At 40.4% G+C, this 16,301-nt stretch overlaps 1 protein-coding gene and 1 long non-coding RNA gene across 12 annotated transcripts in view; one reads left to right on the top strand and one right to left on the bottom strand.

Moving 5' to 3' along the window:
* The window catches only part of CADPS (calcium dependent secretion activator), a 560,269-nt gene that overhangs the window by 204,514 nt on the left and 339,454 nt on the right, over positions 1-16,301 (top strand). For all 11 annotated transcript variants that reach the window (XM_056524520.1, XM_056524514.1, XM_056524517.1 and 8 more), the window contains exon 4: positions 15,670-15,750. In XM_056524520.1, coding sequence (XP_056380495.1) covers positions 15,670-15,750 — 81 coding nt within the window. The remainder of the gene's footprint in view (positions 1-15,669; positions 15,751-16,301) is intronic.
* Positions 1-16,301, bottom strand: part of LOC130275897 (uncharacterized) — an 80,599-nt gene that overhangs the window by 11,791 nt on the left and 52,507 nt on the right. The window lies entirely within an intron of this gene.

Genomic DNA, 16,301 nt, shown 5'->3' with positions numbered 1-16,301 from the left:
TGAGCAGTCAAGCAGCAGAATCATCGATCACTGGTTTCCTATGAGAAACCAGTGATCAATGTAAAAGATCAGTGTGTGCAGTGTTATAGGTCCCTATGGGAGCTATAACACTGCAAAAAAAAAGTGCAAAAAAAAAGTGAATAAAGATCATTTAACCCCTTCTCTATTAAAAGTTTGAATCACCCCCCTTTTCCCATAAAAAAAAAAAACACAGTGTAAATAAAAATAAAAATAAACATATATGGTATCGCCGCGTGCGTAAATGTCTGAATTATAAAAATATATCGTTAATTAAACCGCACGGTCAATGGCGTGCGCGCAAAAAAATTCCAAAGTCCAAAATAGTGTCTTTTTGGTCACTTTTTATATCATGAAAAAATGAATAAAAAGCGATCAAAAAGTCCTATCAATGCAAAATGGTACCACTAAAAACTTCAGATCACGGCGCAAAAAATGAGCCCTCATACCGCCCCATACACGGAAAAATAAAAAAGTTATAGGGGTCAGAAGATGACAATTTTAAACATATAAATTTTTTCTGCATGTAGTTATGATTTTTTTCCAGAAGTACGACAAAATCAAACCTATATAAGTAGGATATCATTTTAATTGTATGGACCTACAGAATAAAGAGAAGGTGTCATTGTTACCGAAAAATGTACTACGTAGAAACGGAAGCCCCCAAAAGTTACAAAACTGCGGGTTTTTTTTCAATTTTGTCGCACAATGATTATTTTTTTCCGTTTCGCCGTCGATTTTTGGGCAAAATGACTGACATTACCAAGTAGAATTGGTGGCGCAAAAAATAATCCATCATATGGATTTTTAGGTGCAAAATTGAAAGAGTTGAAAAAACGTTATAATGGGGTCTGTTGCTTCTGCCAAGGTGTCTGTAGTTTTGACCGAAATTACAGGAAAGCTTGCAGTGATATTTTAATTTTTTTTGACAAATATGTCAAATTTTGTGATGAAGGCTCCTAAAACTGGTCTGAACAGAGCCTTAGGCTAAATCAAGCTGTCCGGACATGCTGGTAGTTGTAGTTTTGCAACAGCTGGAGGCACCCTGGTTGAGAAACACTGAGCTAGATGAACTGTGAGATACCTTATAGTTTAGGCTTCGGCACTTTATTTATACAAAACATCCTGGACTGGTTCATGGACATCTGGTAACAGCATGGGATGCGGGACCAGCTCAGGGACAAAAAAATAAATAAATACATTTTAAAAATTGTGTATTGTGTTTGTGGTGTTTGGTGGTTTGCGGCACGAATAAATTATTTTGGGTGAGAAGAATGCAACTGGACTAGTTTTAGTTTGGTTATTAACATTAACGTTATGATTATTATGATTATTGTTGTTGTTATTATGAGTAGGGTTATTATTATTGTGATATAGTAGAGTTTAGTAGTTTACACATGTGGGGTTGTTATTATAGCGGTGTGTTTGGTGAGAATGAGGCTGGACCAGAAAATACTTTGATACAGTATTGTATAGGTGTATGTTGTTTGTATTATTGTTATGGTATTGTTGTTTATTATTATAATGTTTTATATTTTGAAATAAAAGATCTACAGTTTAGGCTGGTTTCACATCTGGTGGATTTGCAGCAAAATAAACATGGAGAATTTGCGGGGAATCTCTGCAGATTCACCATAGACCCGGCCTTATACCAGTTTAGTAAGGAAGGACTTTTCAATTACTTTTTATTCATTTCCTCAAGCTATGATTTTGCTACAGGCCAGTGAATGTTACATTTACATTTCTCTCATTATTCAGTAAAGCATACTGCGCTGCAGGGAGAGTTTTCTTCAAAATTCTGTTGGCTCTGATCTCCATATTTGCCTTAAGATGGCTATATATATGGCACAGTTCTATAATGTCATTGTGCATATCAGTCAACCCCTACCCAGCTCACACACAATACTGAACATGTGAACCACAACCTGTATAACTCTATACACAGCGTTCTAACCCTCTGTCACAACATACACCTCTAACAGAGGGCTCAGATGTATGCTACTGTTAAAGGGGTACTCCTGTGGACAAACTTTTTTTTTTTTTTTTTTTTAATCAACTGGTGCCAGAAAGTTAAACAGATTTGTAAATGACTTCTATTAAAATGGCAATTCTAAACACACAGGGAGTTTCTTTTTGCCTCCCATAAACTACCAGAGAAAAAATAAAAATGCAAGTAGAGTAAAATAATGCCAAAGGAAAAAACACAAAGTGGGTATGTTGTTTTATAATTCCTACTGACTTTCAACTAACATATGATTGCAGCATTTTTGCTGCCCAAGAATACTGTGCAGTGAATTTGATGTTCTTATGGGGGGGTTGCTGAAAAAAAAAAAAAAAAGTGGTAACCTAGCCCTATTGTCTTAATTCCAGCCCTGAGATTGAATTTTGTTGCTCCATTTAACTCTTAGGCTAAGTTTCCACTTGTTTTTTTTCTGGCAGTTTTTGGATATCTGCCACTGCAGTTTTTGATCCAAAGTCAGAAGTGTATTCAAAAGGAATAGGACATATAAAGGAAGGACTTATACTTCTCCTCCCTTATGGATCCACTTCTGGCTTTGGCTCAAAAACTGCAGTGGCGCTATTCCGAAAACTGCCAGAAAAAAAACCAAGTGGAAACTTAGCCTTAATATTCTTCGCTCTAATGATCATGTTGCCTTTGAGCTTCAATACAAAAACAGTCACAATGATTATTCTGGAGGATCCTTACAAATTACTGCCCATAATTCCTGACCTAATCCCGCTACCGCCAAATTGAGCCAGATTACTGATATTTTTCCTTATTTGAGAATTCTGACAAACACACTTTTTTCGCACAGTAAGTTTAAGTTGCTGCCAATGCAAAGCACTGAAATCCCTGAAGTGCGAAATGAGATTCTGTTTATTCTAAAAAAAAAAAAAAAAAATTTTTACGTAGAAAATGGCTCAAATCCTTCTGCCTTTTTTTTTTTTTTATAGATTTGCTAATTCCCCAAGAAAATGCCATTATAAAGTGTTTACTTTTATGGTAATTAAATCTCCTAAAATGGAATAATGAGATGTGTGCAGTTATTGTTTTGTCCAAAAGCAGAAAATTGGTGGTGTCGTGCATTTTTTTTGTGATATATTGTTATACCAATTATATGTGCCAAATGGGTCCTCTATTTATCAATCTGAATAAAAAACGGTTCGCTTGGTATATATATATTTTTATTTTAGTTTTAGGGGGAGGGGTGTCTAGTGTGGGATTCACATAACGTTATAACCAGTGTGTTGCAAATCTGTGACAAAGATATGCAGGCAAATACCACTTTGTACCGGTCATATCACAGAAAAAAAATCACTCATTCTGTCATCCACTGCACAGGAAGGGATGTGTCCAAGGCAAGCACTGAGCCCAGCCTCACTCACCATGCATTCACTTCCTTCCTGAGTCTGCTGTGCTGTTCTGGGTATCTTCATCAAATCACTGCAGGCTGCTCTGTAACCCCCTTCTCTTTGTTTTCATACTGCAGTCTGATAGACAGGACAGGAGTGAGCACAGATGAGTGCTAGTCCTGCACTCACTTCCTGGATTATGACTGTGCTTCAAAACTATAGGGATATGTTCACACAGCATAAAATTTGCCGGCATTTCTTATTTTACCGAGGCATTTTCATTGTTGCAGTCACATTTTTGCCGATAAAGGATGAAATGTGGGAGTAAAACAGAATACCCTAGTGAATTTTATGCTGTGTGAACATATACTAACCGGCCCAGTAACAGCTGTAAGGGTCTATTCACACGGGCAGAATTTACACTTGCAGAATTCCACCTGTAATGAAAACCCATATACTTCTATGGGTTTCAGAGTTCCCGTGCGAAAACCTATAGAAGTGTATGGCTTTTCATTTCAGGTGGAATTCCGCTCATGTGAATAGACCCTAACTCTTTGCAGTATTTAATATTTCTATCTTAGAGAACACAGTGGTTGTGCCTGGTACAGCATATAAACTCTTTCAAAGGGGTACTCCGACACTTAGACATCTTATCCCCTATCCAAAGGATAGAGGATAAAATGCCTGATTGCGGGGGTCTCGCCGCTGGGGACCCCCGTGATCTTACACGCCGCACCCCGTTAAAATCAGTCCCCGGAGCGTGTTCGCTCCGGGTCTGATTACTGTTGATCAAGGGGCCGGAGCATTGTGACGTCACGGCTCCGCCCCATGTGACATCACGCTCCGCTTCCTAAATGCAAGCCTATGGGAGGGGGCGTGACAGCTGTCACACCCCTCCCATAGACTTGCATTGAGGGGGCAGGGCGTGACGTCACACCGGAGTGGAGTTGTGACGTCACGATCTTCCGTTCCCGTGGTCGGGAGCCAGAACCTCCAGCGCTGCCGGAAGCACATACAGGTGGGTGCTGCATGCTATATTGCGGGGGTCCCCAGCGGCGGGACCCCCGCAATCAGACATCTTATCCCCTATCCTTTGGATAGGGGATAAGATGTCTAGGGGTGGAGTACCCCTTTAAATTGAATGGGGCTAAGGCAGTTTCCCATCCAATGTGCCTCCAGCTGTCTGAAACAACAACTCCCAGCATGTTGGAAGTTGTAGTTTTGCAACAGTTGGAAACACCCTGGTTGGATAACACTGGTAATACATAATATCAGACACAGCCTACAGATAAGAATAGGGATTTTTCTGTAAAAAAAAAAAAATCATATTTTGTCTGTCATGGTTAAGTTGCAAGAAATTTCTGAATTTCTGCTTCACATACTGAGTTTGCCACAATTCCTGACATTTGACATTGAAGATGAATGTGGTGTAAAAAAAAACAACTCGTTTATATCATGAATTTGTTTCCACCATTACAATATTCGAAAAATTTAATATTACTTAAAAATCATGTGTCGCCTATTTACAAGATATAGTAGGTGATAAATATGGGATTGCTGGGGGTAGAGGTGTAATTTGTAGCTTCTGGACCACAATGCAAAATCTGCAATAGGGCCCCACGTGCCATTTATAATACTGGTCTCTTATGGGGCAGATGTGCTTCGGGGCCCCCTTAGGCATCAGAGCCCTGGTGTGACTGCTACCTCTGCACTACCTAAAGTTACGTCCCTGTCTTGGGGTCCAACCTCCTGGACTCTCAATGATCCCAAGAATGGCTGCCCTTGAGTGAATGGGATAAATGGAGCAGAAGGTGCTTACATGACCCCCAGAGTGGTCATCCAGCGAGCCTGTGCACTGGCAAGGGATTCATTTAGACCGGTGTTTGAGGCCCTGGTCTTAATAAATCCCCCCTTATGTGTTATCATTAAAGGAGTTATCTTACTAAAATAATTTCTCACCTATCCACAAATATGTGATCGCTGGTGGTAAGTACCAAAATGGCAGCCCCTAAGTGACCCTTGGGGATAGAGCAGTAGCGTGTATGTGTTTCATTTATATGGGTGTGAGAGGTGCTGGTCTTGATAAATTCCCCCTATGTGTTTTGATTAGAGGAATTATCTGACTTAAATAATTTATCATCTATCCACAAATATGTGATCGCTGGGGGTAAGACCACCAGGACCCTCAGCAATCTCAAAAATGATGGCCCCCAAGAGACCCTTGAGAACAGAGCGGTAGCCCACTTGTGTGACCAATGCTCTGACTTCTGCTACAGGACTGACAGAGATTCCCAGAGAAAGTTTGCATAAATTATGCGCACAACTAGAGCTTGTCCAAGAATTATGTGCATTTTCTCAGTTTTTCACAAAGCGCACAATGACAGATGTCCCCATTGCATGTACTTGTTTTCAGCACTGTACATTTTACCACCAAATGCCATAATATGATTTTGCGCTCTCTTAGACAGACAGACATTAGACAACCAATTCAGAAGTATTTTCACATAGCGCTGATGGATCAATTTGACTTTGTCTCACAAGCATCAATCCCCTCTAAAAATAGTCACAAGTCAGAACCCTCATCTACAGGCAAAGACTTTTGTTCCTCACAACAGAACATCTAGTACAATCAGCAAATGCACATCCTGCCAGGGTCATCACCTATCTGTGCCCCTCATTTCGGAGACATCTCAATGAGTTTATCTGGGATAAATCATCACTTTTTCTCTATAAAGCGTAGACGCTTATTTTACTTTTATCTTTTATGTGGATGTTTCAGGTAACAGCCATCATTTAGAATCCGATAAAAGAGGAATAAACCATTTACTATAATCAACATTTAACTCCCAGTCGTCTGAGGTTGGGAAATGTCTGCGTCTGATTCTATTTATAAATTATTCTAATAAAACTCAATATGTAGAATTTCCATCAGGCATAGGGATATTAGCTACACACAGTAATTTAACAATAGGGAGTAAAGGGGTCTGATTTACCCTAACCCCATGCCATAGAGGGCCCAAGAATGGTTTATAAGGGAGTGCTAGGGAACAATATTGGTAAACATTTCTTTTTCAAAAGATTTTTTCAGGAATACACAGTGATGGTCTTTCCTTGAGATGGACCATTAAAAAGTGATTGGTGGAGACTTGACCCCTGGGAACAGAAGGGCTGAAGTGTTCCAATGACAGCAGGATAACATGCGACTCATAGTATTTTGAGGGAGTAGTCTGGTTGGCCTATTTTCCAGCATAGGAAATACATTTCAAATATCCAAATTTATCCAGAATTCTTATTTAGTACAATCATGCCTCCTTACTCAGGATCTTCATTTATCAGCCAGTATGGAAGACATCTACAAAGACCACTTCTTCCTCTGAAGGACCTAACACATCCATGTCTTAAACAGAAAACCCATTAACTGTGTAATTCTTCATTTCCCCTGCAGAGGACCTGCAGGGAAAATAAACACTTGCTGCCAGCAGCACCCTATGATCAGCTTTTCATGGGGGGACTTTTATAACTAATGGTTAAAGTAATATCCATTTTCCATTATTCCTGCCGCCATCTAGTATTCAGCAAATTACCGTAGTTTAAAAATGCTTATAAGGTCTGCAGATATGGTTATGGAAATATATATTGTTTAATTTATATTGTTTATGCTAAGGGCAGTATGCTTACTTCTCATGGTGACTTCTCCACCATTTAAATGACGCCATGACCAATCAGAAGTGTCCTTCCGAACATTTTACCAAGGGGCATTACTGTAGCAGGTACAGAGATAGCAGTTGCACTTAGGTTTTGGTGACTGGTGCCCCTTGCCACATTAGAGAAAAGAAGTATTGTACATGGCACAGGGTAAACAGGATGCCTATACAGATTATGCATTGAGGCCCAGAAGCTACATGTTGCATCCTATAAAGAAAAAGCAGGAGACCACATGGGCACCTAGTGTGTTCTCCAGGATGCTATAGGATAAATGTTAGTGGAGTATATACTGCTCACATCACATAGAGCATATATAAATATGCATATAACCCTCAGAATGGGGTAAACATTTTGTTGTATGGAGTGCTGCTGAGCAGTAGGGTAGTGTAGAGCCGGGGAGGACCGATCGACAGAAGAGCATTCAGTAGTAGAAATAAAAGACTCTCTATAGGCGCTGTGGTGCCAAAGGAAAGTCATAGAGAATAGAACATCAATTTAGGATACAATTTATTCCAAACTGTGACCAATAACACATTTTGGGAATTAACACTTTGTTGGATTGGTAAACCAAACTGACAAAGGGTTGTTAACCAAAACGTGTTACTGATCACAGCTGGGATTAAAGTCATCCTACAGATATGTCCTCTTCTCTGGGACTGTCCTATGAAACCACAGTGTCTATAGAAGGTTTTTTATTTCTACTTCCCAATGATTTTACTCTTGCCCTTTTCGCCTCTTCTAGTCTTTCATAATGCTGAAATTTAAACAACTGAATTGAAGAATGTAGTCTGAACATAATAATTTCAGCATTAGTATTCATAAAATTTTGCCAGAGAATAGTTTGTGAGACTATACGGTGTATTAGTAACATTACTTTTGCATTTTTTTCAATGAATCCCCCTGGAAGCATGTTAATGACAACATAAACATACTAAAGTGTGCTGTACTATTATATATATATCTAATGTGCTTCTACTGAGATTTTATTTCTTTTCTTAATTACTAGCACCCATTGACTTTTGGATGAATTATTTATTGTAAGAAGCTTATGAATTTTTAAGTAATATTCTTGCTGTAGCCCATAACATCAAGCCACGTTACCTGCTAAAGGCTTTCCCGAATCAAGAAACATAATAGTATTGTTATTTTTGTATTCTTTACACCTGTTGCATTATTATATATTATGTACAGGGACGTATGTACAGTTCACATTGCCCCAGGAATCTAGAGAGAAGGAGGAAGGCGCCTCATGTGCGGGATCAGCAGATCTTGTTAGTGGGGGTGGGGGACGGTAATTCCCAAACCGCTTACCAAAGTTGGTTGTGCGCCCACACACAACAAGGTAAAGTGCAGAAGAGATGTACAAGAAGGTCCACTGCAGCCCTCCTGGGTAGAAGTAAAATCAAAACCGAATGACCATGGATTCAGGAGTTTGTCTGGCGCAGAGAGGAACCATCAGGAGGCCAAGTAAAATCAATGGATTTATTGAATGCAAAGTGTTTCGCTGCGCTTGCGCAGCTTCATCAGGCAAGATGCCTGGTGAAGCTGCGCATGCGCAGCGAAACGCGTTGCATTCAATATATCCATTGATTTTACTTGGCCTCCTGATGGTTCCTCTCTGCGCCAGACAAACTCCTGAATCCATGGTCATTCGGTTTTGATTGCCCCAGGAACTGAACCTGAATATGTCCCCATTAAAATCACATTTACACACACCTATTATGGCTAGTTTCACTTGTTTCTGAGCAATAATAATGATTGTCGATCATTATTAACCAAGTAGAGGAACAATAGAACTATTGCTTATAATCCATTGTGATTCCATTAAAAAACTGGTATTGGTCCTAGAGGTCAATGGTGTGAACTGGTCCTAGGAGACATGAGCTTTACCGGAAAATACAGGGTAAATTGTACTGTACCAGAATCTGGAAATGATATACTGTACATAGAGTAGAAATACTATTAAATACAGTAACTAAATATCCCCCTGTCCCATACCATGTCTAGATTATACTGTAATACCTGACAGGATAACACTACCTGTAACAGGATAACAATACTGCACCTTAACTAAATAACCCCACCATTCCATGACTGGATAACACCGCTGTATCATACATGGATAACACCATACCATGATACCATTAATTAATAACACTACCATATTGTAACTTGACAACACCACTATTCTGGACTGAAGAATCCCAATACACCTATATACTATGACTGGATAACACCGCCATACATAACACCATCAGTGACCAAACAAAACCTCATTACTGTTCCTGAATAGTATGGCGCGTCAGGGGCCATATTTGAAATTGCAATATTTTGCGAATATATGGACGAATAGTCGTCCTATGTTCGCAAAATTAGCTATGTTCGTTCACTTTTTTTTTCCATACCAAAATCGGAATGAAATTCGTATAGTGCGCATGCGTGGTTATATCTTTCAACTAACACTATACCCTACACTAGAACCTATCTGCTAAACTAACCTACCATATCTAACACTAACTATCATTAGACACACACACTAAAAGAAGGGAGGGATCAGTGTCCTCTGGAAGTGCTGATATTCGCAAATATTTGCATATTCGCATATACGAAATATTCGCGCTCCATGCCGACTCACACAGTAAATAATATTGGAGCTTTCTTTGAACCACAAGCTGGAAGCAGGGAGGTACGATACCTTTTTTTTTACACAGCACACATTGTTGTGATGTGTACTGTGAAAAAAATATATATATATATGTCATTATGAATATATAGCGATATATTCTAAATATTCGCAAAATCGCAAAGTGACGATATTCGTGGTAAAAATTAGCATTTTGAATATTCACGCTCAACACTAATCCTGAATTTAAAAAAGCCATAGGGATAACAAAATATGTTGGTGCTGTGTCAAATTTCATGGCATGCACAGTATGACAATGATCCCATGGAGACAAATATTACAGTTTAGATTGGGACACTTGTCATAGTGTCACATGTCTAGCCATTATTCTTGTGACCTAAATAAACAGGTCCTGAGAATTATGGCTAGAATAAATTTAGGAGTATTTCTGCCGCTAATTTTAGGGATTATTGAGAGGTTTTATTACCGACTGAAACAAATGACCTGACAAAACATAGGTGTTCTATTAAATAGATGCGGCATATTATTTGAGCACTATATGGCGGTATTATATGAGCTTATGGAGTGTAGGTTTCTTTGTGGGTTTTGATTCCCTACAATTTATTTTCCACAGTATTTACTAAGGTTTCCCTACATTTTGCACTTTTTCCTACACTTTGCTTTTTTTACATGTGCTCTGATCTGTCTGGTTTTCCTCAGCTGAAATCCACCACATTTTCTGTGGAACCCTTAGTAAATATGTTGTTTTTTTGTGAAAATGTCGGGAACACGCCCCTTTCCTTTGGTCATGCCCCTTTTTCAGGTTTTCTTGCAAAATGGAGAGTTAGTTGTTTTTTTTTTTTTTATTCTGGCGCAAATTCTGGAGCAAAATCTGGTGCAGACAGAATGTCTGGCGCAATGCGACAGAATCTGGCGCACAACCTGACAAAACATGTCGGGTTTGCAATAGTAAATGAGGGCCATTGTATTTACTTATTAGCCATGGTCCTGTTTACTACAGAATTGGCCTTGGTTACGCCGTCCTAGAACTCTTAAAGGCATACTCAGCCCCTAGACATCTTATTCCCTATCCAAAGGATAGGGGAAAAGATGTCATGTCTGATCTGGGGACCCCCGCAATCTCCACTGCGGCACCCCAGACATCCCGTGCACGGAGTGAACTTTGCTCCATGTCGGGTGACTGGCGATGTGAGCCGAAGGGTTGTGATGTCACAGTCACTCCTGCTCATGATGTCACGGCCATGCCCCCTCAATACAAGTCTATGGAAAGGGTGTGATGGCCTCCCATAGACTTGCATTGAGGGGGCGTGGCTGTGATGTCACAAGCTTCCAGCACTCCGGTGCTGCACCTGACGCTCTAAACGAATGTCGGATGCAGCAGGGAGATCGTGGGGGTCCCCAGTGGCGGGGCGCCGCGATCAGACATATTATTCCCTATATTTTGGATAGGGGATAAGATGTCTAGGGGCGGAGTACCCCTTTAATGTCTTCCAAAGATAAAGGTAGTCTAAAATACACTTAGTGGGATGTGTTTGAGCCCTGCAGCAGAGCGTATACTGTAGACCCGTTTTGCAATGATAATGGTCTACCTACACGGCATGCATCAGCACATGGGTAGCAGTGCTTGAACAAGTCCGGCTATTTTACCTGTAGATGCATGAGATAGACATTGACACATAAGATGTCCTCAGCAATATCATCAACTGCTTTAGCTAAGTGATGTAGATTATTGCACTAATTGATTGATTGCCTGTTAATTAGAAAATTTCTAAATTAGTAGCAGCCAGTGACCCCCGGGGGCCCGAGACCGACAACCATGATGAGGATTAAACGTCTCATGAAATGATTACTGCACTGTTTAAAATGAGACCTGTAGAAAAAGCCCATAGGAATATAATGTTACTCTATTAAGAGGGATCTGGTACACATGTCATAGTGTCACATGTCTAGCCATTATTCTTGTGACCTAAATAAACAGGTCCCGAGAATTATGGTTAGAATAAATTTAGGAGTATTTCTGCCGCTAATTTTAGGGATTATTGAGAGGTTTTATTACCGACTGAAACAAATGACCTGACAAAACATAGGTGTTCTATTAAATAGATGCTGCATATTATTTGAGCACTATATGGCGATATTATATGAGCTGTACTATATATTGGCCCTTATTTACTAAGAGTGGAGTGTAGGTTTCTTTGTGGGTTTTGATTGCCTACAATTTATTTTCCACAGTATTTACTAAGGTTTCCCTACATTTTCCACTTTCTCTACACTTTGCCTTTTTTACACATGCTCTGATCTGTCTGGTTTTCCTCAGCTGAAATCCACGACATTTTCTGTGGAACCCTTAGTAAATATGTTGTTTTTTTGGGAAAATGTCGGGAACACGCCCCTTTCCTTTGGTCATGCCCCTTTTTCAGGTTTTCTTAGCAAAATGGAGAGTTAGTTGGTTTATTTTTTCAATTCTGGCGCAAATTCTGAAGCAAAATCTGGCGCAGACAGAATGTCTGGCGCAATGCGACAGAAACTGGCGCACAACCTGACAAAACATGTTGGGTTTGCCATAGTAAATTAGGGCCATTGTATTTACTTATTAGCCAGGGTCCTGTTTATTACAGAATTGGCCTTGGTTACACCATCCTAGAACTCTTAAAGGCATACTCCGCCCCTAGACATGTTATCCCCTATCCAAAGGATAGGGGAAAAGATGACATGTCTGATCTGGGGACCCCCGCAAACTCCACTGCGGCACCCCAGACATCCCGTGCACGGAGTGAACTTTGCTCCATGTCGGATGACTGGCGATGTGAGCCGAAGGGTTGTGACGTCACAGTCACTCCTGCTCATAATGTCATGGCCATGCCCCCTCAATACAAGTCTATGGAAAGGGTGTGATGGCCTCCCATAGACTTGCATTGAGGGGGCGTGGCTGTGATGTCATGAGCCTCCAGCACTCCGGTGCTGCACCTGACGCTCTAAACGAATGTTGGATGCAGCAGGAAGATCGCGGGGGTCCCCTGTGGTGGGGCGCCGCGATCAGACATATTATTCCCTATCTTTTGGATAGGGGATAAGATGTCTAGGGGCGGAGTACCCCTTTAATGTCTTCCAAAGATAAAGGTAGTCTAAAATACACTTAGTGGGATGTGTTTGAGCCCTGCAGCAGAGCGTATACTGTAGACCCATTTTGCAATGATAATGGTCTACCTACACGGCATGCATCAGCACATGGGTAGCAGTGCTTGAACAAGTCCGGCTATTTTACCTGTGGATGCATGAGATAGACATTGACACATAAGATGTCCTCAGCAATATCATCAACTGATTTAGCTGAGTGATGTAGATTATTGCACTAATTGATTGATTGCCTGTTAATTAGAAAATTTCTAAATTAGTAGCAGACAGTGACCCCCGGGGGCCCGAGACCGACAACCATGATGAGGATTAAACGTCTCATGAAATGATTACTGCACTGTTTAAAATTAGACCTGTAGAAAAAGCCCATAGGAATATAATGTTACTCTATTAAGAGGGATCTATTTACCTGGAGCCAATATGGCTGCAAACACACTTTAATTATTGTGACTTTATAGCAGGGACAGCTTGAGTCTGTCTGCTGGTCTCCCGGAAAGTGATCTTCAATAAAATAATCTGAGATGTTTGTAGATCATAAATAAAGTACTAACATAGTGACCTTTGCTTTTGCTAAAATAAATCTTTATTAGAATGCTCTTACATGAGCGATTCCGGCTCATGTTAGAGGTTTATAAGATTAATTGAAGCTGCCTGAATCAAGGGCGTAGCTATGGAGGGTGCAAGGGTAGCAGTCACATCCAACCCCAAAGAGCCCTCTATCACATATAGGGTTGCCACCTTTCTGGTAAAAAAAAATACCGGCCATGCTAATTTGCATAATTAATTATAGATGCATAACTACACAGGATACACATATGCAGGGGAAATTTTGTCCTATGACCCCTATAAATTTTTTATTTCTCCTTATAGGGGTCTGTATGAGGGCTCTTTTTTTTTTGCCCACCGATCTGTAGTTTTTAACAGTATCGTTTTGATTTGAATTTTTTGCCTTTTTTTTTTACATTTAATTCAGGAGTTGCAGCTCCCAGCATGCCCCGATACAGCCTGTGGCTCAGTAGCTGCTCTAAACGAAAACTACAACTCCCAGCATGATGGACTATATAGTAGTATATAGTATAGGTCAGTGTTTGCCAATCAGGGGTGGCTCCAGCTGCTGCAAAACTACAACTCCCAGCCGTTGGCTGTCCGGGCATGCTGGGAGTTGTAGCTTTGCAACAGTTAGAGGCGCTCTGGTTGGGAAACACTGGCATAGTATATGGTGCAACATTCTGGGAATTGAAGGATTGGTTGGATAAATACCGGCCATTGCATTGCCATTATTTTTAATACAAAAATACCATCAGAGTGGCCAAAATACCAGCTGTGACGGTAAAATACCGGCCAGGTGGCAGCCCTAATCACATAGGAAGACACCAATATTATACAGTATATGGCACATAATAAGTATCAAAAAATGAAAAGTGAAACAACACAACCTCCCGCATTCGCTAGAAGAACATTTGACATGTAGTGCTCGCAGTGTCAGGTCTTGACCCAAGTTGCTCCATTAACATGCAGGCAATATGAAAGTAGTCTACAGCACAGATGCATAAAAGGCTACATGGAGCTGTGTATTTTTTGGTCTACTTTCATATTGCCTGGACATAATAATAAGTGGAAGGCCCTGTAACAGTTAATGTAGTTGGCACCAAAAGCTTCAAGCTACATCTGTGTATTTAAAGCAAATGTATTTACTAATCAGGTATATTCGTATAATTTAGCATCTATTGAACATGACCACTTTTTCACCAGGATTGAATTACCATTTAATGACTCCACCTACATGGCCCTTCCACCAAACCAGGTGGAAATCATCTGTGGTCGGAAATCATTTGACTTCTACTGTTGGGAGATTTAGGTTGATTTTGAATTTGCTGGGATAAATTCAGGAAAGCATATAGGACATGATATATTGGATTATTATATATACTTGGAGGATTAACTGATAGGTAGAACTTGTTCCCTCGCTGCTCAATGTCAGAGGCCTGATTATTTAAATACAGAACTAAGGCACCGATCGATGAACTTGAGATAAAAACAATCTTACAGTGTTTACAATATTTATGTTTAAATTACTTTAATTATAGAAACAGTGAAAGGAACACTGCAGGTAAGACTGTTATGAAGATCTATGCCTAAAGGACGTAATGCTGTTTTTCTGGAATGTTCCATTAAAGGGGTACTCTGCCCCTAGATATCTTATCCCTATCCAAAGGATAGGGGATAAGATGTGTAATCGGGGGGGTCCCCAGCGGGTCTCTGTGCTGCACACGGCATTCGTTTAGAGTGTCGAATTCAATGCCGGAGGCTCGTGATGTAACGGCCTCGCCCCGCTCGTGACGTCACGGCCAAGCCCCCTCAATGCAAGTCTATGGGAGGGGACGTGACGGCCATCAGACCATCATAGACTTGCATTGAGGGGGCAAGGCCGTGACGTCATGAGCAGGGCATGACTGTGATGTCACGAGCCTCTGCCCTGCATCGCCAGTCATCCGGCACTGAGTGAATATCATTCCATGCACCGGATGTCTGAGGTGCCGCAGCCGAGATCGTGGGGTGCCTAAGATGTCTAGGGGCGGAGTACCCCTTTAACAACATTTATAATGGGTTTTAGGGTGTATTGTAAAACCAGAGGAATGCCTTCCCCTCATCAAGCTAAGTATGCATAACAAAATGCTATAAAGTGTTAAAATGCTAAAGTGTTAAAATACAGTTGTCTAAATGTACTGTAGATTAGACAGCCTAAAGCCCTATTAACACCATTATACTGTTCTCAAAAACATGTGTTATAACATTTATCTCTGTTCTCACAGTTGGACAACCCTGATGAACAAGCCGCCCAGATAAGACGTGAACTAGACGGCCGTCTTCAAATGGCAGATCAAATTGCCCGGGTAAGACATTTTTTTCCCTTTACCCCTTTGTCCAAAGAAATAAATATTGCACTTTTAAAAAACAGGCCTAACCTACCAGAAGGATGAGCAAGACGGAATTAATAGACATTGTAATTGGTTGTTTTATTTGGAATATAGAGAAATTAGGGTCACATGCACCAATTAGAACAACACAAGCCTCAATCATAAGTATTACTGAGTTCCGGGCATCTTTAATGTCCTGGTTTAAAGGAGACTAAGCTGATAAGAAACAAACAGCAATGTCAGTATATTGTTGGCGATAGCCAGAGTCATGTCATGGCATTACATTTTCGACAAGATATGTTATATAAATAAATTGTGGTGAGGGTAACAACAATAGAGACATAGAAAGAAAGGTAATGTCCAGTGATTGACTCAGGAACAATTCTTTATTGATATGCCAGGATAGACATACAGGAACATGTGTTACTGTGTTCCTGAATGTCTATTCTGGCATATCAATAAAGAATCGTTCCTGAGTCAAGCGCTGGACATTACCTTTCTTTCTAAGTTTCCGGACGAAGTCCTCG

The sequence above is a fragment of the Hyla sarda genome, chromosome 6 (assembly GCF_029499605.1).
Source record: "Hyla sarda isolate aHylSar1 chromosome 6, aHylSar1.hap1, whole genome shotgun sequence".
Classification (NCBI taxonomy): domain Eukaryota; kingdom Metazoa; phylum Chordata; class Amphibia; order Anura; family Hylidae; genus Hyla; species Hyla sarda.
This window is presented reverse-complemented; position numbering and strand designations above follow the sequence as displayed.